This window comes from Gouania willdenowi, chromosome 7, assembly GCF_900634775.1.
Source record: "Gouania willdenowi chromosome 7, fGouWil2.1, whole genome shotgun sequence".
Taxonomy (NCBI): domain Eukaryota; kingdom Metazoa; phylum Chordata; class Actinopteri; order Blenniiformes; family Gobiesocidae; genus Gouania; species Gouania willdenowi.
The window spans coordinates 29032005-29052614 of NC_041050.1; the positions used below are offsets into that span (position 1 = coordinate 29032005).

Consider the following 20610-nt stretch of genomic DNA (forward strand, 5'->3'; position numbering starts at 1 on the left):
TAAAGCGGTAAATTTCTTTAAAACCACAGTAACTACTGATCAAACACATTCTGAGTGAAGTCATCCTTTAATATCTCCGTTAAGTTGATCATTTAACCGTAGAAGCGGAGCAAGAAGGAAAAAAAAAAAGACGTCATCAACACTCTCTCTCTGTCTCTACCCTGTTACCGGGGCCACACGCACGCGCGCGCGCACACACACACACACACACACACACACACACACACACACACACACACACACACACACACACACACACACAGACACACAGACAGACAGACAGACAGACATAGAGACAGGGTCATCTATAAGTGGGAATAAAGGGGAGAGATTTTGTAAGCCCATCCATAAAGTCAGCACAATGATGGTCCATTGTTCTATGAATCTGTAATAATCACATGCATTTATTCATTCATCTGAATAATATGCACTGTTATCCAGGAAGTTTATTATTATTATTTGTGCCATATACAGTAGTTATCTTAAAGATGTAAATCCTTGTTTTAATCAGAAAAAAACTACAGAAATTGGTTAAAAGTTGCAAATGAGAGTGGCAAAAACAGACAGAAAAAGTGGTTCAAAAGGTTCAAAGTTTCAATATTGGCTTGAAAATGCGGTAGGAAAAAGTGATGAAAATAGGTTACAATATGGCACGTTTGGTGTCGTTGCAGAAAAAGGGTAAAGATAAGCAAAAATGAGTTCAAATTGTTAAAATATAGGTGATATTCTCCATTTTTCAAAGGCAACTGATGACCTCCTGCCAGTGTTTCACGACCCCCCATGTTGTAGAACCCCTAATCTAGAGAAATTTATTTTAATCTAATTCCCATAGAAAGGAGTTACTGTCGTACCTTACTTTGCCTCTATGCCTGGTGTCTTTTAAATGAAATAGCCCTTATAAAACTTAGATTGGATACATCACACAGAGTCTCTGTGAACCCAATCACAGTCATAATAAAGTGAAAATAAGGCACAAAGACATTACTGTTAACAACATGACTGATTAGGTGTACAGGTATTAATGTGCAAAGTCAATGGATCTCAAAATATGGACGGATATGTGAAATACAAATCTAACAAAGGAGCTTTGAAATATATATAAATATAAAAATATATTTTCTTTCTATATAAATCTGGAAATCATGCGGGAAATATAAAAAACGTCAGAGAATACAACAGGTATAGATGATGAACAAGCAGAGGCATGCAGGGCAGCATCAGTGTCACACTAGAGAAAATATCTTTAACAATAAATAACTTTATTGACAGTAAAAAGTTTAGAGAATATCGATGAGCAAATGTTTGTAACTGCGAGAACATCTCAGAAAGCAATATGACTTTTGTAATAATGAGGCAGTTGTACATCTTTAGCTTTGAGGTAAAGTGTTTAGTCATAAAACATTGAGTCCACACGAGGAGACAAAAACCATGCCTCATTTCCACTTCTTTGAAACCACTTCACATTTCAAAAAATAACTCACAATTCAGGTAAAAGCAGAAAATGACAAGCACACACACTATTTTCCATCCGCACACACGTCTACTTACAAAACCAAGTGCATTTTAAGATTCTTTTTTTTTTTCTTTTTCTCAAACAGTTTCAAGTACATTTCGCCTGCTATGAAAAGAAATCAAGTTAACCTATAAAGCAGCAAACCCCACAATAACAAGCAAGAATACTGAGTTTGGTCTCATTCACATTCCCAGTGTTAACATATACCAGATAACTCACCATACTGTAGCAATAAGGTATTTGGGTGCTCTAAAGAAGCAGGAGGTAACATCTCATGGACTTGAGGATTATGCTGGATAAGATTTGGAATATAGCTGATTAATTACACCAAGGCTGAAACAAACAACACTAAATAGATAATCACAAGTGAGAACTCAACCCAGCTAAACTTATCTGCTGTGGAATCATGTTGTTAAGCAACTTATACAGTGGATGCAATTGTCCATACAGCGCTGCTATAATAACTGTTTTTGTGGATTATTTTTTGATGCTCCCGAGAGAGATTTAAGAATTCTCAATTGAGCTGCGAATACGTCAAATTAATAATGGAAAAAGTTCATAAATAATATTTGTTTGCAAATTTCTAATTATTTGACTCCAAATAGAGGTATTTTAAAAGGGGCACTTTTTATTTTTTAAATCTACTGTATTGAAGGAATCTTTTAAAACCCAGCATGAATGTGTGAAAAACTAGAAAATTGTTGTTCCAATTTAACAGATATGAAATTCTCGATTGCAAATTACAGCAAATGTGCGTAGTCTGCGGACACACTGCTAAACCAATGGAAATACTGTGGGATTTTAGTGGGAGGCCGGCTCCAGTAAAACACGCTGTCATCCAAATTAGCTGATTCGGTTTGTCTGACTATGCGCTTCATCAGTGCAGCAGAGAATAATCACGGATAGAAGAAACTCCAAAACCATCAAGTGCTTCAGCAAAAATGCTTATAAGCAGGGATTCAAACCTGTGTAGACAAAGCACTTCGGACCACTCCAGTCAGGCTCTAAATATACATAACATGGCTCACGGTCTGATCTGCACCAGGATACTAAAGCTGAAATCAGGAATTAAGGGAATATCTTTGAATCCGGCATTCCCTTTCCACCCCAGGGGGTGTTTTCTAGTTCCCTTTCCTCAGTGTATTCACTCGCTAAACTCTCTCTTCTGAGTTTTCGTTACAAACTAATTGTACCATGCTGTAAACACAATATGTTTCCCCACAAGGGCGCACCAATGTGGGAGTTAAGGCATTCGTTTCTGTGCTTCGTCTGTGACGAAAGCTCCACCTAAAATCCAGAGGCACAAAGCTCTCAGTGCATATTCAGGTCCTCCAAAACACCTTTTGTCAGCCAAAAAAAAGCAGAAGCTTCAAGTACACACTGAGCAGCACAACTCCCTAAGAGATAGGCGCTTTTCTACACTGCGCTTTTCTACACTGCATGTGAACATGAGCTCCTAAAAGTGCTAACAACTGGAAATCACTTGAAAACAGATGGCTAGTGTTGAGTTTTGAGCACCACTTCCACCCCAGCTCTTTGTTTCCTTTTTTACAAAATTGAAATCAGGAGGAATTCCTTTAAGAAGGCACTTTTGAAGCAAAAACCTGCTGTTTTGCTGTAGGATTTGATACAGGGATGTAATCAATCATAATATATGTAATCAGTCTTCGCAGAACTTTAATGGACACAGTGAAAAGTTTAGACAAGTTTAGTCACTTTTTGACAGATACATGGGGGGTTTAAAGCAACTCATCTGGTGCAGAACAAACGTGAGCCCACAATTTTAGAGAATAACGGTCATCCTTCCTCTCATAACCACTAGCCTTTCCCCTCAGCCCACCTGGTGCTCTCCCCGGCTGATGTGAGACGAGAACTCATAGCGATCGTGACTGCGGTGGCCGCAGATGTTACACTCAAATGGCTGGCGGAAGCCATGGCAGCCCATGTGAATAGTGAACATGACATGGTCCAGAAAGAGGATGCGGCAGTGCCGACAATGGAAGGAGCGCACAGGTTGGCCATCCCTGTCAAAGACCTGCACAGTGTCTCTGGAAGAGAGCAGAGAGCCAGGACTCCTCTTTACCACCGTGGGCGGAACAGGAAACGCTTTCTCCCACTCAGAGTCCAAATCTTTGGCCTGGTTGGGGCTGGACGTGGGATGGCTGCGGGGTAGTGCTGGGGTTTGGTAGTGGAGGTGGTGGTTGTTGTTGGAGGTACTGGTTGGGGCTGCAGCCCTTGTGCTCTGCTCCTCTGCTGTGCTTTCTGTATCAGTGGAGTCAGGGCATCCATCGGGCGAGGTGTTGTGGCTGTGTGCTGATGGCTGCTCATCCCGGCCTTCACCGGCCTCCCGACTTGCCAGGCTGAGCGACATTGCCGTCAAACCACCTCCACCATGGGCTCGGGGGCCCTGAGGGGGGGTTTTGCTGTTGCTGTTGATGGAGCCCATAACTGTGCTGAGCTCTGCCAGGAAGGCAGGGTGGAGCTGAGACGAGTCACGGTTCTCACCTTTACCTCTGGTATACTGCAGATGTGATCCTATCAGGTCAACTGAGTCTCTAGCAGGGTGAGAGCTCATCAGGTCTCCGTCCTTTTCAGAGCCAGATGATAATTCATAAGGTGCTTCAGGTGGGTTAAGGTGCGTGTGCTTTTCACCTACCAAGAGGTCAGATCATCAATAAATGGGAACTGAAACGTGAGATATTAGTACATCAACTCAAAGTTTGACATATTTTTAAATTATGTTTTCAAATAACGAGATGCTGTATCTTAAAGTATGTCTTCCGATTGAATCTTCTTTGTCCTTTTAAGCCACATGTGTCAAACTCAAGGCCCGGGGGCCAAATCCGGCCCTTTGGGGCATTCAAATTGGCCCACAAGAGAAAGTAAAAACAACAAAGAACATCAATCATTGTGTAAACAACCAATTAATTCAGTTCTAGATATCTCAGCCCTTCTAAATACACAAATTCAATGAAACTTCACAGTATTTCCAGGGCCCACAGTTTTCCCACGCTTATATCACATGATGGCAGCCATTTTTAATTGCTAATTGTTGAAAGAACTCAAATTATCCCTAAAATAAATAAAAATGAATCACAAAATCAAAGAAAGATCCTGCAGGGAATGTCACTTAGTTCTTGGATATTGGCCACGATTACATTATGTTTTTTTCATTCGGAATTAGTTATTCCGAATTAAATAATTTGAAAGTAAAGTGTTCTGCTTCGTGTTTACTTGGTATTAGTAATTCCAAAACAGGTTTATTTGACTTTATTCAATTACGGTTTAGGTCTGGTAGTTGGGAAGGCTCTGATTGGAGGTGAACATGACTTACAAAACTTTTATTATTATGAGAACTGTTTTCACCTTTATTTTGACTGTAGTTTTGAAGCAACAGCTCGACAATAACACACTTTGGCCCACGGAGCGGAAGGGAGAGGAACTAATCACCGGTGAATAAAGCCCAGTAAAACTCCGGAAAACAATAACCAGGAATAAATAGTTGTTACCTGGTAAAGATAGAAGCTCTAATAACTGGTCCATCGTCCGATGAAGCCTGTTCCGTTTGCCAATATCCATGTATGTAATAAGCCCGTGTGTCCCTGTGAGTGTTTATGCTTCAGTCCATCCACACTTTTCATTATATCCATGTCTTTTAAGGCTCTTATTAAATGAAAGTGTCAATTGGTACGGTTACCGAAGTACAAGTACGTAGCGTCTTAGGGCTAGGGTTAGGGTTAGGTTTGGGGATAGGGGTTAGGTTTGGGGTTAGGGTTAGGTTTGGGGTTAGGGTTTGGTTTGGGGTTAGGGTATAACCCAGTATCGCAACAATTTTTAGGGTTGAGGTTAGGGTTAGGTTTAGGGTAAGGTTTAGTCTTAATCACGCGACCTAAACTGGCCAATGACTGACCTATCAGGTGACCTAAACTGGCCAAATAGGGGTGCTGCGAACGGATAGAATGTCGGTATATTGATACAGCAACCGTACGGATAGCCACTGCTCTTATTAAATAAAGGCGGCGGGCTGCCATCTTGAATTATGTCGTCGCACGGCAAGTCGCACATGCGCAGAAGAACTGGAACTATCTTAAAGAGGAATTAAGTGTTTACAAGATAGAGGAATTAAACTAGCCACCTAATTCAGATTTTAATTTAATTCAAAAATAAATTAGCATTAGGAATTAAGTGTTTACAAGGTCAGTTTAAAGAGGAATTACCTTTTATTCTGCTTTAAAGAGGAATTAAAACTACCATGTAAACGTGGTCATTCTGGATACTTTACATACTTTACGTATCGTTTATACATGGAAGCGCAAACCAGAGCACTACTTGTTTTTCGCCCTAAAATCCGTGGCCCACTTGAGATCAATTGGCTCCTAATTTGGCCCCTGAACTAAAATGAGTTTGACACCCCTGTTCTAAGCTCTGGCCTCATAAAGGCCAGGCATAGAAGGTGGCAGACTGTGCAGACATTTCAAAACAAAACAAAGATTGTTTAAAAGAGGTGAAATCCACCTGGCTAAACAGATAATGTATTGGATTTTTTGTAGAATATTCTGACCTCAAAAGTAGTTCTTAACTTTGAAAAAAAATATGTAAATAACAGTGGCGGATGCTTTAAGACTACAAGGGAACCTCAGCTTCCCCTAAAATCAGTGGTCAAATATGTAGTGTTGTGTGTACATTTCATTGACTAAATATATGACAGAACACATGTATGTTTAGTTCAGAATCAGCTTCTTATAACAGGAAACTGACAGTGACAGCGTGACGTTCTTCATTCATTACCGCAGCGTCACAGTGTTAATAAACAGTGGTGAAGTTCAGCTTCAATTGACTTCAATGGGAGAGGATTTAGGGGTTGATCCACTGCAGTCAAACTAGACGCTCATTGGATAAATGCTCGGTTATGACGCACTTAGTCCCGCCCATCGGACGCCGGGCTTCACAGGAGGTCTATGGAGCAGTGGGCTGGATCTGTCTGTTCCGGACGCTGGAATAATGGATGATGATTGGATGATCTGTCTCAGGCTAATTCAATTTTGATTGACAGCAAAATGAGCCAATCAGAGAGTATGACGTTGTAAGCACACAGGCGGGTTTTTCAAATATTTCAGTCCGTTGCTCTGTGTTGACACGGAGACTTTGCTGATCCTCTCATAGCGAATTAACTTCTGACAAACCTAGTGTCTGTTTTTGGTGTTTGTGGAGACTGTTACTGCTTGTGTTGTGAGACTTTTGACCAAACACTCACACTCCAGCGCGCAGCAGCTACGCGCGTGCGTGTGTGATAATCTACAAATAGTTGTTGACAACAAAATGTGAATTCTACTAAAATTCACATTTAAATAAACAGATACATTTTCTGAAGTAGGCAGAAAATGAGCTTCCCCTGCATGAAAGACCAGCAGCCGCCACTGGTAAAGAAACACTGATGTAACAGCAATTCACAAGTAACACTCACCTAAAAACTTTTGGGGTGTTGACCGTTTTCGTTTTGTGATGCTAATAGCTAGTCGGTCTACAAACTGGACTTTCTCGCTGGATGAATGGAGGGCCGGTTTAGTAACTATTTCCATTTTCACCGAATCATCACCTTAAAACAGACGATACAAATTTGAGCATTTGTCAGTATAAAACAAATGGCCACATTAACTGACTCTAGGTGATTACATGCTGTACTGGTGCACTGCTACCTTGTGCTGTTGGTATGTTGACTCCGGTCTGAGACTCCAGAGACTTCAAATAACTGTGACAACGCTCCAGATGCTCCTCCAGTGTACTCTGTTGTTTATAGCTACGACTACAGTAGCTGCACTTGAATGGTTTCCCCACTGCTGGAGAAGAAACTGGAAAATGAAAGACAACATGAATATTATTTTTTAATTTGTGCGCATCTAAACCTTACTACAAATGTAAAGCAGGTTGTTGATTTTTTTTTTACCAAAAAAACCAAACCAACTGTTAACTAAGTGACTGATGGAAGGAGGGCCTTTCTTTAGAAAGCAGTATACAAAACGAAAACAACTTTAAATGCAAAAGCTACAATAACTACTCATGATCATATTATGCTGTAAAGAAATAGGATGTTTGTCTGCCAATGTTGGTCATCTAAAAACATGATCATTTCCTGATTCTTTTTCAGACTTTAACGTGTGAGCACATGTTGAACATGAGCACCAAGAGTTAAAGTGGAAACAGGTTTTATGTAGTGAGGATGTATAGCATGCATAAATATTGTTTCCCGTGCATTTTATCATTGTTATTATTGTTATAAAACAGATGTTTAGGTTAGTAGGTCTGCCTCACAGCAAGAAGGTTCAAGCCCTGGGTTGGAAATCTGGTCCTTTCTGTGTGGAGTTTGCATGTTCTCCCAGTGAAGCGTCCAAGTCCTTTAACTTTGTCAACCTCTGGTGGTGCAGGGATTGCTGTTTTGACAGGTACTTGGTTGGTAAAGAACATGAAAATAGTCTGTTGGTGTTTTGAAATTATTTGCTCTTTAATCTAGGAAAAAACAGGGGACTGTGAATACAAAAATGTACCATTTAAATGTAAAACTGAATACAGAAAACCCATTCACAAGAGCCCTTTGCGTCACCCTGATTGACTACACCTGTGCAATCACCATGGCAACCAAATTAACCTGCAAGCCCCACCCATGTACGGGTCAAGTAGATGCTAAACATATTATACGGAGGTAGCTCAGAAATAAATCATGGCTCCTACACCCCGTGCTTGTGTGGGTTTTCTCCAGGTACGCTGGCCTCCTTCCACTATCTAAAAACATGACCGCTAAGTTGAATGGAGTCTCTCAATTGGCCGTAGGAATGAATGTGAAAGTGAGTGGTTGTCTGTGTGTTGCCCTGCAATGGACTGGCGCCCTGTCCAAGGTGTACCCCTGCCTAGCGCCCAAAGGCAGCTGGAGATAAGCACCAGCAGACCCCCACGACCCTGAGAAAAGGAGCAAGTGGGTCCAAAAAGGAATGATTGGACAGATGTTTATCCAATTGTCATGAGTCTGCTTATTTAGTCACTCCCTGTTCCTTGATTTTGCCTGTTCCTGTCCATGTTTTCCTGCCTGCCCAGTTTTCCTGCTCTCCATGGCTGCTCCTCATTCCCTCGTCAAGTAGGAGGAGGATATATACTCCCTCAGTTCAGTCAGTCTCTTGCTAGATTGTCAACCCGTTAAGAGAGACTTCAAACTCCTAGAAAGTATTGAAAGTTCCTGAGTGTGATTATTAAAGTGGGGTATTGAGAGTTCCTGAGTTTGATTATTAAAGTGGGGAATTGAGAGTTCCTGTTTTTGATTATTAAGTGTGGAAACTGAGTTCTTTATTAAATAACAAATCCGAGTGGGGAATATTTCAGTTGTCTTCCTGGTTTTGTGCGGGGCCCATTTATTCAATCTTATTTAGATATTTCAGTATCTGTCAACTCCTTCCTGCGTTGCATTTGAGTTCTTCTGTATACCTGTGATAGTACCATCTAGCCAGATATGAACTCAGCATCACAGAAGGAAAGCCCAATGGAGCGGCTAGACAGACTAGAGAAGTGTATGGAGCAACATCAGGCTCAGTTACAATCTGCTACTTCTGATGTTCGTCAGGCAGCTGCAGCTAATGATCAGTCCATTGCTACTCTGTCTGCTCAGATCCAACAGCTGACAGTTTCTGTCACTCAGTTAGTCACTGCTGGTGATCCCAATCCTGCACCAGCTCCGCCCCCCGCTGATCTTGCTCCTCAATTACCAGTCTCTGAACCTTGAGTGGGTACCCCAGAGCGCTATGGTGGTGACCCTGAAGAATGTAATCCTTTTCTGACAAACTGCTCCATACTCTTTGCCCTACAACCACATACATTTTCCACCGAGAGGGCCAAGGTGGCTTTTGCCATTAATCATCTGACTGAAAGGGCTCGGTTGTGGGGAACGGCTGAGTGGGAGCGACAGACACGTGCTTGTTCTTCCTTCCAGGCCTTTGTGGATGAACTCCATAAAGTTTTCGGTGAAACCTCTTTAGGTCCGGACGCAGGGGAAATCTACTAGGGATGCGACAAGGGACCCGCACTGTTTCTGATTATTCTATTGAATTCCGGACCCGAGCCCTTCCGAGCCAGTGGAATGCCACTGCCCAAACGGATGCTTACCTCCTGGGTCTGAATGACTACATCAAAGATGAGCTGGTTTCACATGACCTTCCCTCATCTCTTGATAAATTGATTGAGCTTGCCACCAGATTGGATCGTCGTATCCAAGCCCGACGGTAAGAAAAGAGGCACAGAATTCCTGAGCGACTTCCTGTTCCACGACCACGTCCTCCAGTAGATGTAAACCACTTTCCGGCTCCTCAAGATGGTGGTCCTGAGCCTATGCAGGTGGGCCGAACCAGTCTTTCGCCAGAGGAGCGAGAACATCGTCGCCAGAAAAATCTCTGCCTTTACTGTGGAAAGCCCGGCCATTACGTTTTCAGATGTCCGGTAAGAGGGGCACGCTCATCAGTAGAAAGGGGAGTACTGATGAGTCTTTCCTCCACACCATCCCCTATCAAACGACCCCACTTCCAGGCTCGCCTGGTGCTCAAACGTGGTACTCACACCCTGGCTACTTTGATAGATTCAGGCTCTGATAGTTGCCTTTTGGATGAAAACCTGGCCCAATAATTAGAGATCGAAAGTGTTCCTCTTCCAGCATCTGTTCCTGCTAATGCTCTGGACGGCAGACTCCTGGGTACTATCACACATCGCACAGTTCCTGTTCATCTGATACTGGCTGGCAGGCACCATGAGACTGTCCCGTTTCACATTCTGAAGACACCACAACATCCTGTTATTCTGGGGTTCCCTTGGCTTCTCCGACATAACCCGCATATCGATTGGTCTACGGGTTCCTTTATTAGTTGGAGTCCGTATTGTCATCAGATCTGCCTGAAACAAGCGATACCAGCACCAGGCGTGCCCATTGGTTCACACAACCAGTTCTTCCCCTTACAGGTGACGAAGAAACGAGGGTCTGCCAACAAAAAGAATCAAAGACCTCGTGAGTTTTACAACGCGGCTCAAACGGTGGCAAAGAACGAGTCGTTGAAATGTGCGACGCAGCCGCCGTCGGCTCTCTGCCAATCACAGGCCAGTAAACCCAGTCACGCTCTCACCGATTCCGAAGTGGTTTCCAGGACGAAGGAGGTGGCGACGCACACTCCGCCTCGGCACAACAACAATGCAGCAGCGGCAGGCCACACCCCTGGCTCCGCCTCCAAAAGGAAACAGAGGAAGTTGGCCGTCAACTTTGAAGCAGCGAAAGTGAACGAAATGGAGAACTCCAGACAGAACGACTTCTCTGGGGAAGAACTGATGGAATTCAACGATAGGATGTTGGAGAGTGAAGAAGAGGAACAAGAACCCGAGACAATCCTGTCCAGCTCCCACATGGTTGCCAGCCTCACATGGGACGTGGAGGAACGGGTCAAAGCTGCTCTGGAGGACAGTCCGGGACCCAGCACTTGCCCTGACGATCTTCTCTTTGTTCCTCAGCAGCTCCGGTCGGATGTTCTGCAATGGGCCCACAGTTCTAAACCTCGCATGTCACCCTGGTATCCAGCGGACTAAGGAGTTCCTGTGGGGTTCCCTGGATGAAGACACCAGGGATTTTGTCAAATCCTGTCCTGTATGTAATCAGTCAAAACCTACACACCAAGCACCTGCTGGACATCTTCATTCCCAACCTGTTCCTCATCGACCTTGGTCCCATATATCCCTTGACTTTGTTACCGGCTTACCTGCTTACCTGCTTCTGACGGACACACCACCATCCTGACAGTCGTAGATCGTTTTAGTAAGATGACTCATTTCATTCCTCTTCCTAAACTTCCGTCGGCGAAGGAGACCGCCCAAATTATGTTGCTAAATGTTTTTCGCCTGCACGGACTACCTACTGATATTGTCTCGGATCAGGGTCCACAATTCACCTCCATTTTCTGGCGGGAGTTCTGTTCGCTTCTAGGGGCCACTGTCAGCTTGTCTTCAGGTTACCATCCTCAATCAAATGGCCAAACCAAAAAAATTAACCAACAGATGGAAACCATTTTGCGTTGTATGGCTTCCAAGAGCCCGTCCTCCTGGTCCCAACAGTTACTGTGGGTTGAGTACTCGCATAACACTCTGCAAAGTACGGCCACAGGCCTTTCACCTTTTCAATGTGCGTATGGGTGCGTATGGGTATATGGGCATATGGCCACCCTTATTTCCGTCCCAAGAGAAAGAAGCTTCTTGTCCATCTGTTCAGGCCTTCATCAAACGCTGCTACAGAACCTGGAAACTGGCACGGAAAGCCCTGCTCCGGTCAGCACATCGTTACTCTGCTTCTGCTAATCGCCGCCGCTCTGAGGCTCCTGTATACCAAGTAGGCCAGATGGTTTGGCTTTCCACAAAGGATCTCCCACTTAGAGTTGAGTCCAAGAAACTCGCTCCAAGGTTTATTGGCCCTTTTGAAGTTGAGAAGGTGTTCAACCCTGTGGCTGTGCGTCTCAAGTTACCCAGGGCCATGCGCATTAATGCCACTTTCCATGTCTCGAAGGTTAAACCTGTCCATGAAAGTCCTCTTGCTCCAACCCTACCTCCTCCACCACCAACGCGTCTGATTGATGGGGAACCTGCTTACACGGTCCGACGCCTTCTCCGTTCCAGGCGCCGTGGCAGAGGACTCAAATACCTAATCGACTGGGAGGGGTATGGTCCTGAGGAGCGATGTTGGGTACCTGCCAGGTTTATCTTGGACCCGCGTCTCATTCGAGCCTTCCATGAGCAGCATCCGGATCAACCTTCGGCGGCCGTCACTGCTTCTGCCCGATCTGGTTCTGGGGTGCCTTCTGTCCTTCCTCCTGCGGCCTTGGATGACCAGCTGGACAACAGTGGTTCTGTGGAGGAATCGAGTGGTGGTTCTTCTGTCTGTTCGGAGGGTGGTTCGGGGCATTCTGAGGAGTTCTGACCCTCCACCGTGTTCCCCTCCTCCCTCCCGGTGTGGTGGTTGCTGTTGGGACGGCAGGAGCCGTCCCTTGAGAGGGGGGTTCTGTCATGAGTCTGCTTATTTAGTCACTCCGTGTTCCTTGATTTTGCCTGTTCCTGTCCATGTTTTCCTGCCTGCCCAGTTTTCCTGCTCTCCACGGCTGCTCCCCATTCCCTCGTTAAGTCGGAGGAGGATATATATACTCCCTCAGTTCAGTCAGTCTCTTGCTAGATTGTCAACCCGTTAAGAGAGACTTCAAACTCCTAGAAAGTATTGAGAGTTCCTGAGTGTGATTATTAAAGTGGGGCATTGAGAGTTCCTGAGTTTGATTATTAAGTGTGGAATCTGAGTTCTTTATTAAATAACAAATCCGAGTGGGGAATATTTCAGTTGTCTTCCTGGTTTTGTGCGGGGCCCGTTTATTCAATCTTATTTAGATATTTCAGTATCTGTCAACTCCTTCCTGCGTTGCATTTGAGTTCTTCTGTATACCTGTGATACCAATAACTCCTCCCTCCTATTTAGTAAGTTAAACAGTTATTGATTTATTGGCTAACTTAAATTACAGTTTTTCCCATTCAAAACTAATGGAACAGAGAACAGCTTCCTCTGCTCTTAGTCATTATAATACATGTTACTGTAACAATAATACTTACTCTGAGGGTTTAAATTCTCTCCAAGGTTTTTTTCCTGACTCTGAGGGGTAATTATGACTCCAAAGGGTTATCATAACTTATACCAACTCCAGGAGATTTTACTGACTGTGAGGGATTATTCTGACTCCGAGGGGTTATTCTGACTCTTAGGGGTTACACTGAGGGATACACAAAATCTAAGGTGTTCATTTTATATATCCCCACTTGCATTCTTTAGAATATGCTGTTTGTTTAGTTTATACATGTGTTGCATTATAATGGTACATACAGGTGGACTTATGTTCCCTTAGCGTCAAAGCCAACAAAACAGTTTTAATAGGAGCAGAAAAGAAAATGTTACGTGACATGTTAATCAGTTTAGTATCATTGAAAACCTAAGAAAGATTATGTTTGGGTCACATTTGTCAAAGACAAAAGTAAAATTAGATTGATAGTGGAGAAAATAGACGTAGAGGCAGCCATATTCTTTGTGATTATTGGTATAAATTAAAATATGGTAAGATTGGCTCTTAAAGCAATTAAGACACGCCCAGTCTTTACTATAAAGTCTCCAGTCTATGCTATGCTAACTATCTACTCAGTACTTACTATACCTCTCTATTCACAATTCTCTCAGTCAAACCTACTAGCCACAGATTACAGAGTCGACAGGCGCTAGATTAAATACAAGGGGCGGGGCCAACAGTGCTGGTTGGTGCATAAATGGCTCCAAAACGTCACAAACCATAATTCTCAGAAAAATCTGATTGTAGTAGCCAGGTTTCGACCCATAGAGGGCAGTCTCTTACATTTTTACAACAATATACGCCAAATTCAAATACTTTGAGTAAAATGTCAACAGTTGGACAAGAATCAATCAACAAAACTACACTTTATACCCAAATACATTGGTTTTCAGCAGAAAAAAATGGGTTTGGGGGTTTAGTTAAGTGTGACAAAGACAAGCTGAAAAATCGTGTGCATTTTAGAATGCTCAAAGGAATCTTCTATCTCAGAGTTTACCGTTTTACCTGCATGAGTACGCAAATGTCCAGCCAGCGCATCTCTTCGGCGGCAAGCATAATTACAGATAGGACATTTAAAAGGCTTCTCTCCTGAGTGCAACTTAATGTGGCGCAACAAGTTTCCTTTTTGCGTGAAAGAAGCCCCACACTGGTTACACTGGAATGGCCGCTCACCTACGAACACATGAATGAACAGAGTTTAGAAGAGTCTGTGAAGGATCTCAGGTATCCAGGTCATTATCATTATTAATACATGTCGTCTTTGAAAATGTTCTCCCGTGGCTATTTTCTTACCAGTGTGGCTACGCCTGTGCACCATCAGTACATTCGGCCCGATGCAGATCATGCCGCACACCTCACACTGGAGCTTACCATTGGGCAGTCGGATGGGCCCTGGAGATATTGAGTTTGGACTGGTCATCTCAGTGTAAATGGTGGTTCGTTCTTTTCCAGACTCAGCAAACACTGCACTCCCCTCTTCTATTGGATCCCCTCTGTCATCCTTCTGGCTTTCAATCCTCACAGCTTCTTTGATCTTTGACTGTGGAGCGCCTGATGATTCCTCATCACTGCACAGCTCTACCTTGATTGAGTTTGCTTTGTAGACATATAGTAAGTAAAGGCATATTTACTTTCATGCAAATATTCGAAACAGAATATCTAGCCACAGTGTAATAAAGAAACAATAACTGACCAGAATGAGAGCGATGTGGTGAGGACTGCTGACTGTTTGGAGATCTCTCAGAAGGATGTGGAAACCCACTATAAAAGTCCTGTACTGTGTCTGCCTGTTCACCATTCCCTGAAAAAGCCACATGCCCCTTTATTAAACCAAGCATTACCGTCTGTGTAGACCACATGTATCAAATTCAAGGCCTGGGGGCCAAATCCGGCCCTTCAGGGCATACAATTCACCAGCACTCAGGAGAAAGAGACAATATGAAAACATTGTTTTAAATTACCAACTATTTCAGTTGTGATATCTAAGTCAATAAAAATACACAAATTGAATGAAAATTCACAATGTTTGCAGAGCTGACAGTTTCCCCATGTTTCTATCACTTTATAGGCCAGGCTACTGGACTCAAAACACCACTCACTTTGTTCTTCTTCTTGTTCTTGTTGTTGTGTACACTAGTTCAAAATGCTACTCCTCTGTTATTTGTGAACGGATCGGGCTGAAATTTGGTAGGTATAATCTATGGATGTGTACACATCCATTGGCGCTCATTGGCACCAGGGGACCCCGGGGGCCCTATTTTTCTAATGACTACTCCTCCGTTAGTTCTTGTTCGATCGGAATGCAATTTGGCATGAATATGATGAGACGCTCGAAGCCCTTTTTTTTTTCTTTTTTTTTTTAAATGGGTTAGGATAATTTCCAAATTTATGGGAACATAGTTTTGTGATATATAGTTTCAAAAGAAATTCAATGTAGATTATGATTATACCTCCCAAAATTCGATTAGGGACCCCCCCGTATTTTTTTTTTTGCCAATTTCCATTAAAGTTGTTTTCTCATTTATTTGTGAGTCAAATACTGCAAGAGTTGGTGGTACTGAATCATTGACACATACCAATATACAGTATGAATGAGGCCCATTACTCTATATGTGCCACAGGGGCCCGTGGGGGCCCCATTTTTCAAATGACTACTCCTCCGTTAATGCTCATTGTATCAGGCTGTAATTTGACATGGATATTCTATGAGCGGATGTCAAGAGCCTCTAGGAGACCTTTTTTTTACTCGGTGGAACCGGGTCATTTGACTAAATTCTCGGGAACGTGGTACACGGAGACGTTCCACGGGCCCGGCCGTAGTACATCCACACTTGTTTACATTTGCAAATCATCAAAAGAGCTCAACATTTTTCCAAAATCCTGCAATTTTCCTTAAATATTCCACAGAATTTCCCTAAATTAAATAGCAATTGTTCACAAAATCAAAGATATTTAAAGTGAAATTCCTGCAGGGACTGATACCTGACACTCATTGCTTGGATCCAGTTGGTGCCTTCCACTTTATATACAGTCTATCATATATCATTTATAAATGGAAGTACGAAATACAGCTGGGGCACAATCATTTTAAAAGTACTCATTTACCTTCCTAATTTGTGGCCCACTTGAGATCAAAATGGTTCCTGAACCTAAATGAGTTTCACACCCCTCATGTTGACAGTACTCACATACTGTATGTGCAGTAGTTAAGCCGTCATATTTACCTTGGGTATATGAACTTCCATTGCAGTCACCAACATTCATTATCTCATCAGATGCCTGCAAATACAAAACAAACTAATGAAGCTGTGTCTGTTGTGGAACATTTTCACATCATATTCCTGATAAAAACCATGGTCAACCTTTGACATGACAATACAAATGTTATGTTGATAGTTGATAGAAATCTACAAAGTGACGCCTTTTTATGGTTAAAACGTGATTTAATGAAAAAAACAAGTCAGGCTTGTGTTACTTTACTGTAAGACTTTTTCAAACTAAATATATTGAAAGAAAAATTCTACATTCTACATTCTCTTTTACTATTAAGCAAAGTTTTGTTTCAGATAGTGGTTTACCGTGTGTCGCTAATATAGGCTAATCTCATCATTGTTCTAATATCATATAATTATACATTTTGTATGCCCCCAACCACTAATTTAAATTGCCTATTCACCTGTGATATATGATATGATATGATCATCAAAAACCGACATTTGTGTAATATAAAAGTTGTGTAACAAATTATTTTTGATGAAGAGGACAATTATGCACAAGTAAGAGTGTCCCGATTCGATATTTATATTGTATATCGGTATATCAACAAAAAAAAATAGTATCTGATTATATCTGCATCTAAAATCTCCGATATAAGCACACAAGCCTGGACAATGGACAAAATTGTGTTTTTTTTTCCTGCCCTCACTTGTTCCAACCATATATTGACAGTTAGAACAGTGGTTCCCAAACCGTGCGCCACGAGGCAAGTCCAGGTGTGCCGTGGGATTTTGACAACCTTACATTATTATTTAGGGCCCTATAAAATCCATGTTAATGGAATCACGGACTGAATCACGGAATCGACCAATGAAAACGGAATCCGCTGTTGAACGCGGAAATGGACAGAATCAGCACGAAACGCTGTCACCGTGAGGAAAAGGAAAGTTTTTTTTTTTTTATGGGGAAATGTTTCCGGGGACTGTTTATTAGGTGCAACCCATGCTCCCCTCCCATCCTGGCCGCTTCAAACAGCTCCTAATTTACCCGAAACCCCGTCTAAAAAAACTACGCAAATCATCATTGACTCCTAAATACAGAGCCACCAGTGCCCGTTTAACTTTACTGTGTCTGTGACGCTCCATCCGTTTCTCATGCAGCACTGCCCCGTGAGGACACGAGCAGTTTCACTCGCTCTGAGTCAGTGTGTGTTAGCAACATCTCATCTGTGCTACAGAACATCTGTGGATAGAGCTGTTAAGTTGATCAAAACTTAATGAATAAACCTGATCAGATTCAGTAAACCATTGATCCCTGAGTGGAATTTGCGATTGGGTGACATGAATGCTGCTCTTGGACATCTTTATAAAAAAGGAGCAATCAGAATAATCCATGTCACTACAACTTATATCTACCTTTATTGTATCTTACTTTATTTTTGACATAATTTTTTGTTTAATTATGGGGTTTTTTTTAAATTTATTAGTATTTATTTTGTTTTCTCACAGGAGTTAAAAAATAATATTTTCTGATAAAAAATGATTAATATTTCTAAAAAAAAAAAAAAAAACGGAATTAAAAAAATATTGTGGAAAACACAGAAATTGGGAAAATATAAAATGGATTTTATAGGGCCCTAATTATTGCAATAAACAACTACACACAAATCATAGTTTTTTTAATTTACTACTTTGTATGTACTCATTTCATAATATATAGGCAAACTCCATACCTAATTTTTTCCCCCATCCATTCATCCATTTTCTTCCACTTTATCAGGAGGCAGCAGAGGTTTGCAACCCAGTTTTTGGTCCCGACCCACCAGTTGGGAATCACCACTTTTGGCAGTTCCATCATTTAACCTCTGCTATTGTATACTCATCCTTTTCGGCGTTGTTCTGGCATATTGCATCTTGAAAAAATAATGTCTAATATCAATTCAAAAGTTGTTTTTTTAAAAGCCATGGAATATATAATTACTTTATGGCTGATGTCTATTCTTTCTATGTGAGCCGAATTAGATCATTCTCATCACCTCGTATTGTTACCACCACTCTTTTGAGATTAGTAAATGTTTTTATTGATCAAAGCGTCTTGTGTAGGATGTGATGGATGGTAATGGTGAGAGTGTTGGCTGCACCTTGGGCTCGGATGGCTGTAGCAGAGCACAGTGGGCGGGGTTACGTCCTCTCAGTGAAAATGAATACGTTGGCATTGGCCGCGCTCACCGAGCAACAGGCGTTGATGCAGCCGGAGACGCGCCAGTCACACCAGGGCACGGCGCGCACGGAAGGGGGGAAAAAAAACACCCAACCAACAAAAAAAAGACCAAAACGACGCGCACCTGACCACACAACCTCCCCTGTTCTCAGATAACCTAATGTACGTGTGAACCACTGCATACACCACAACTGTCACTTGTGCACTAACATCCGTGGCCGGGTTTAGTTTGAGGTGCTCGGCTCCGTTATGACAGCTCAGCTCACCGCTCATGGACGGCGGAGACATGAGACAGACCCAATCCGAGCTGTCCGCAGCGCTGTCAGCCGACATGAAGCCCGTCAGACTGACCCGGGCTATATGAGGTTTCTCATGAGCCGTTGCTATGGCACCCGACCACACGACAAATGGCATTGAGCATATGAAACTAGTAAAAACATGCCTTATGTCTGGATTAACGCAGACGGATGCTGTCGTCCACACGTTTCCTTCTTACCTGGCCGCCGATCGGCGCTTTTCCTCTCAACTGTCTGGATCGCTGTTTGTTTTCCCAGGCGACGACAGCATCTCCTGGATCTTTATTTTTTTATTTATTTTTTTTTTTTACCTGGGAATCCCAAACAACTTCCGGGCCCATGCTGGGATACAGACCGAATAATTGTACAACCGAGCTCTGGATTCAGTGATTGTCGAATGCATCGATGCATGTGGGAAGTAAAAAATAAAAATAAATAAAATGTGTGTATTTGTGTTTGTGTCTGCAGAGCAAAATCACAATGAATGCTGCTGAGGAAGAAAATGGCATTTGACGTGTTGACAACAGTTAAAACATGGACAAAAAAAATAAGAAAGTAATAATAATATTATTTAATTCTGTACAGAAGTCTGTATGTACAAATAAACAGATACTTTAAAAAAAAAAGAAAAAAGAAAAAAAAGGGTGTTACACAATTATGAAGTTTAACTTGTAATAGCATAGCTTTTAAAGGCGTTTTTGTTGTTGAGCCAGGAGGTGGCAGCACACTGCTTTTTAGAGCCATTTATTTTCTATTAGCAATAGAACAATCCACTCATCCTTTTACATCATGTTATTGATACATTTGTCATGGCTGTCATTCATCATATATATATATTTATTATTTTTTATTTTTTTCTAGAGTTTATATATCACTATCTATGCATCTAGTCATATAAAACATTTTTTAAATAAATTTAGCAGTTGAATAATTTTCTAATATCCATTCATCGACCTCTTATATAGTCCAAAATTAATTATTTTCTCATAAACGGAAACTTTAGCTTTAGTACAACAAGTGGTCTCTACCAAAACTCATTTACCCTGTTTAAAGGGTATTCACATGTGTTGGTCATACCTGAGTACAGCTCTGTCTGTTCTCACCCTAATGTATTACCTTGGTATTTTATTTATCATGAATCGATTGTTTCTTAATACTTATCATCCTTGGGTGTCAAGAAAGGCTTCCTTATTCAAATAAAAAATGTATTATGCTCAGTGAGAAGATACAAGTTCTGGCCCTATCGTACAACTTCTGAGAACAGTGAAAACAGTATTATCTTCAAAACATTTCATGTGTATGGCCCTGTATTACCTTTTTTTTTTTAAACGTTATTTTTAATTTAACTGATTGATTACAAATTAATAACAGTCAATCAATTCTCTTTTTAAAAAATAAATAAATAAATACACTACTGGTCAAATGTTTTAGCACACCCTATGTTTTCCAGGTATTTATTGCAATTCAAGTCGTGCAAGTCCAATTAATTGCTTGAAATAGTACAAAGGTAAGTACTGAACAGTCAGAGGTTAAAAAAAGGGTTTGGTTTCCCAAAACTGAAAAATAATAGACATTTCAGAATTATACAAATAGTCCTTTTTTAGGGAACATGAAGTGGGTTAACAATTTAAAATCGTTCTGTAGCAATGAAGGTTGAATCAGCTTTGAGAGCTGGTGCTACTAATTCCTACAGGTGTTCCAATTT

At 41.8% G+C, this 20610-nt stretch overlaps 1 protein-coding gene across 2 annotated transcripts; it reads right to left on the bottom strand.

The window, feature by feature from the left end:
- Positions 1–2041: 2041 nt before the first annotated feature.
- On the bottom strand, positions 2042–19263 carry ikzf4 (IKAROS family zinc finger 4). Of its 2 annotated transcripts, none has more exons than XM_028454093.1 (8): positions 19106–19263; positions 16398–16452; positions 14867–14974; positions 14545–14769; positions 14179–14346; positions 7210–7362; positions 6978–7109; positions 2042–4165 (listed from the first exon to the last, which is right to left on the bottom strand). In XM_028454093.1, exons 2-8 carry the CDS (start codon positions 16435–16437, stop codon positions 3345–3347), a joined length of 1647 nt encoding a protein of 548 aa, XP_028309894.1. In that variant the 5' UTR covers positions 16438–16452; positions 19106–19263; the 3' UTR covers positions 2042–3344. The 2 variants fall into 2 exon arrangements, with proteins under 2 accessions (XP_028309894.1, XP_028309893.1); XM_028454092.1 differs by having other exon boundaries at positions 14467–14769; positions 19106–19262.
- Positions 19264–20610: the final 1347 nt, after the last annotated feature.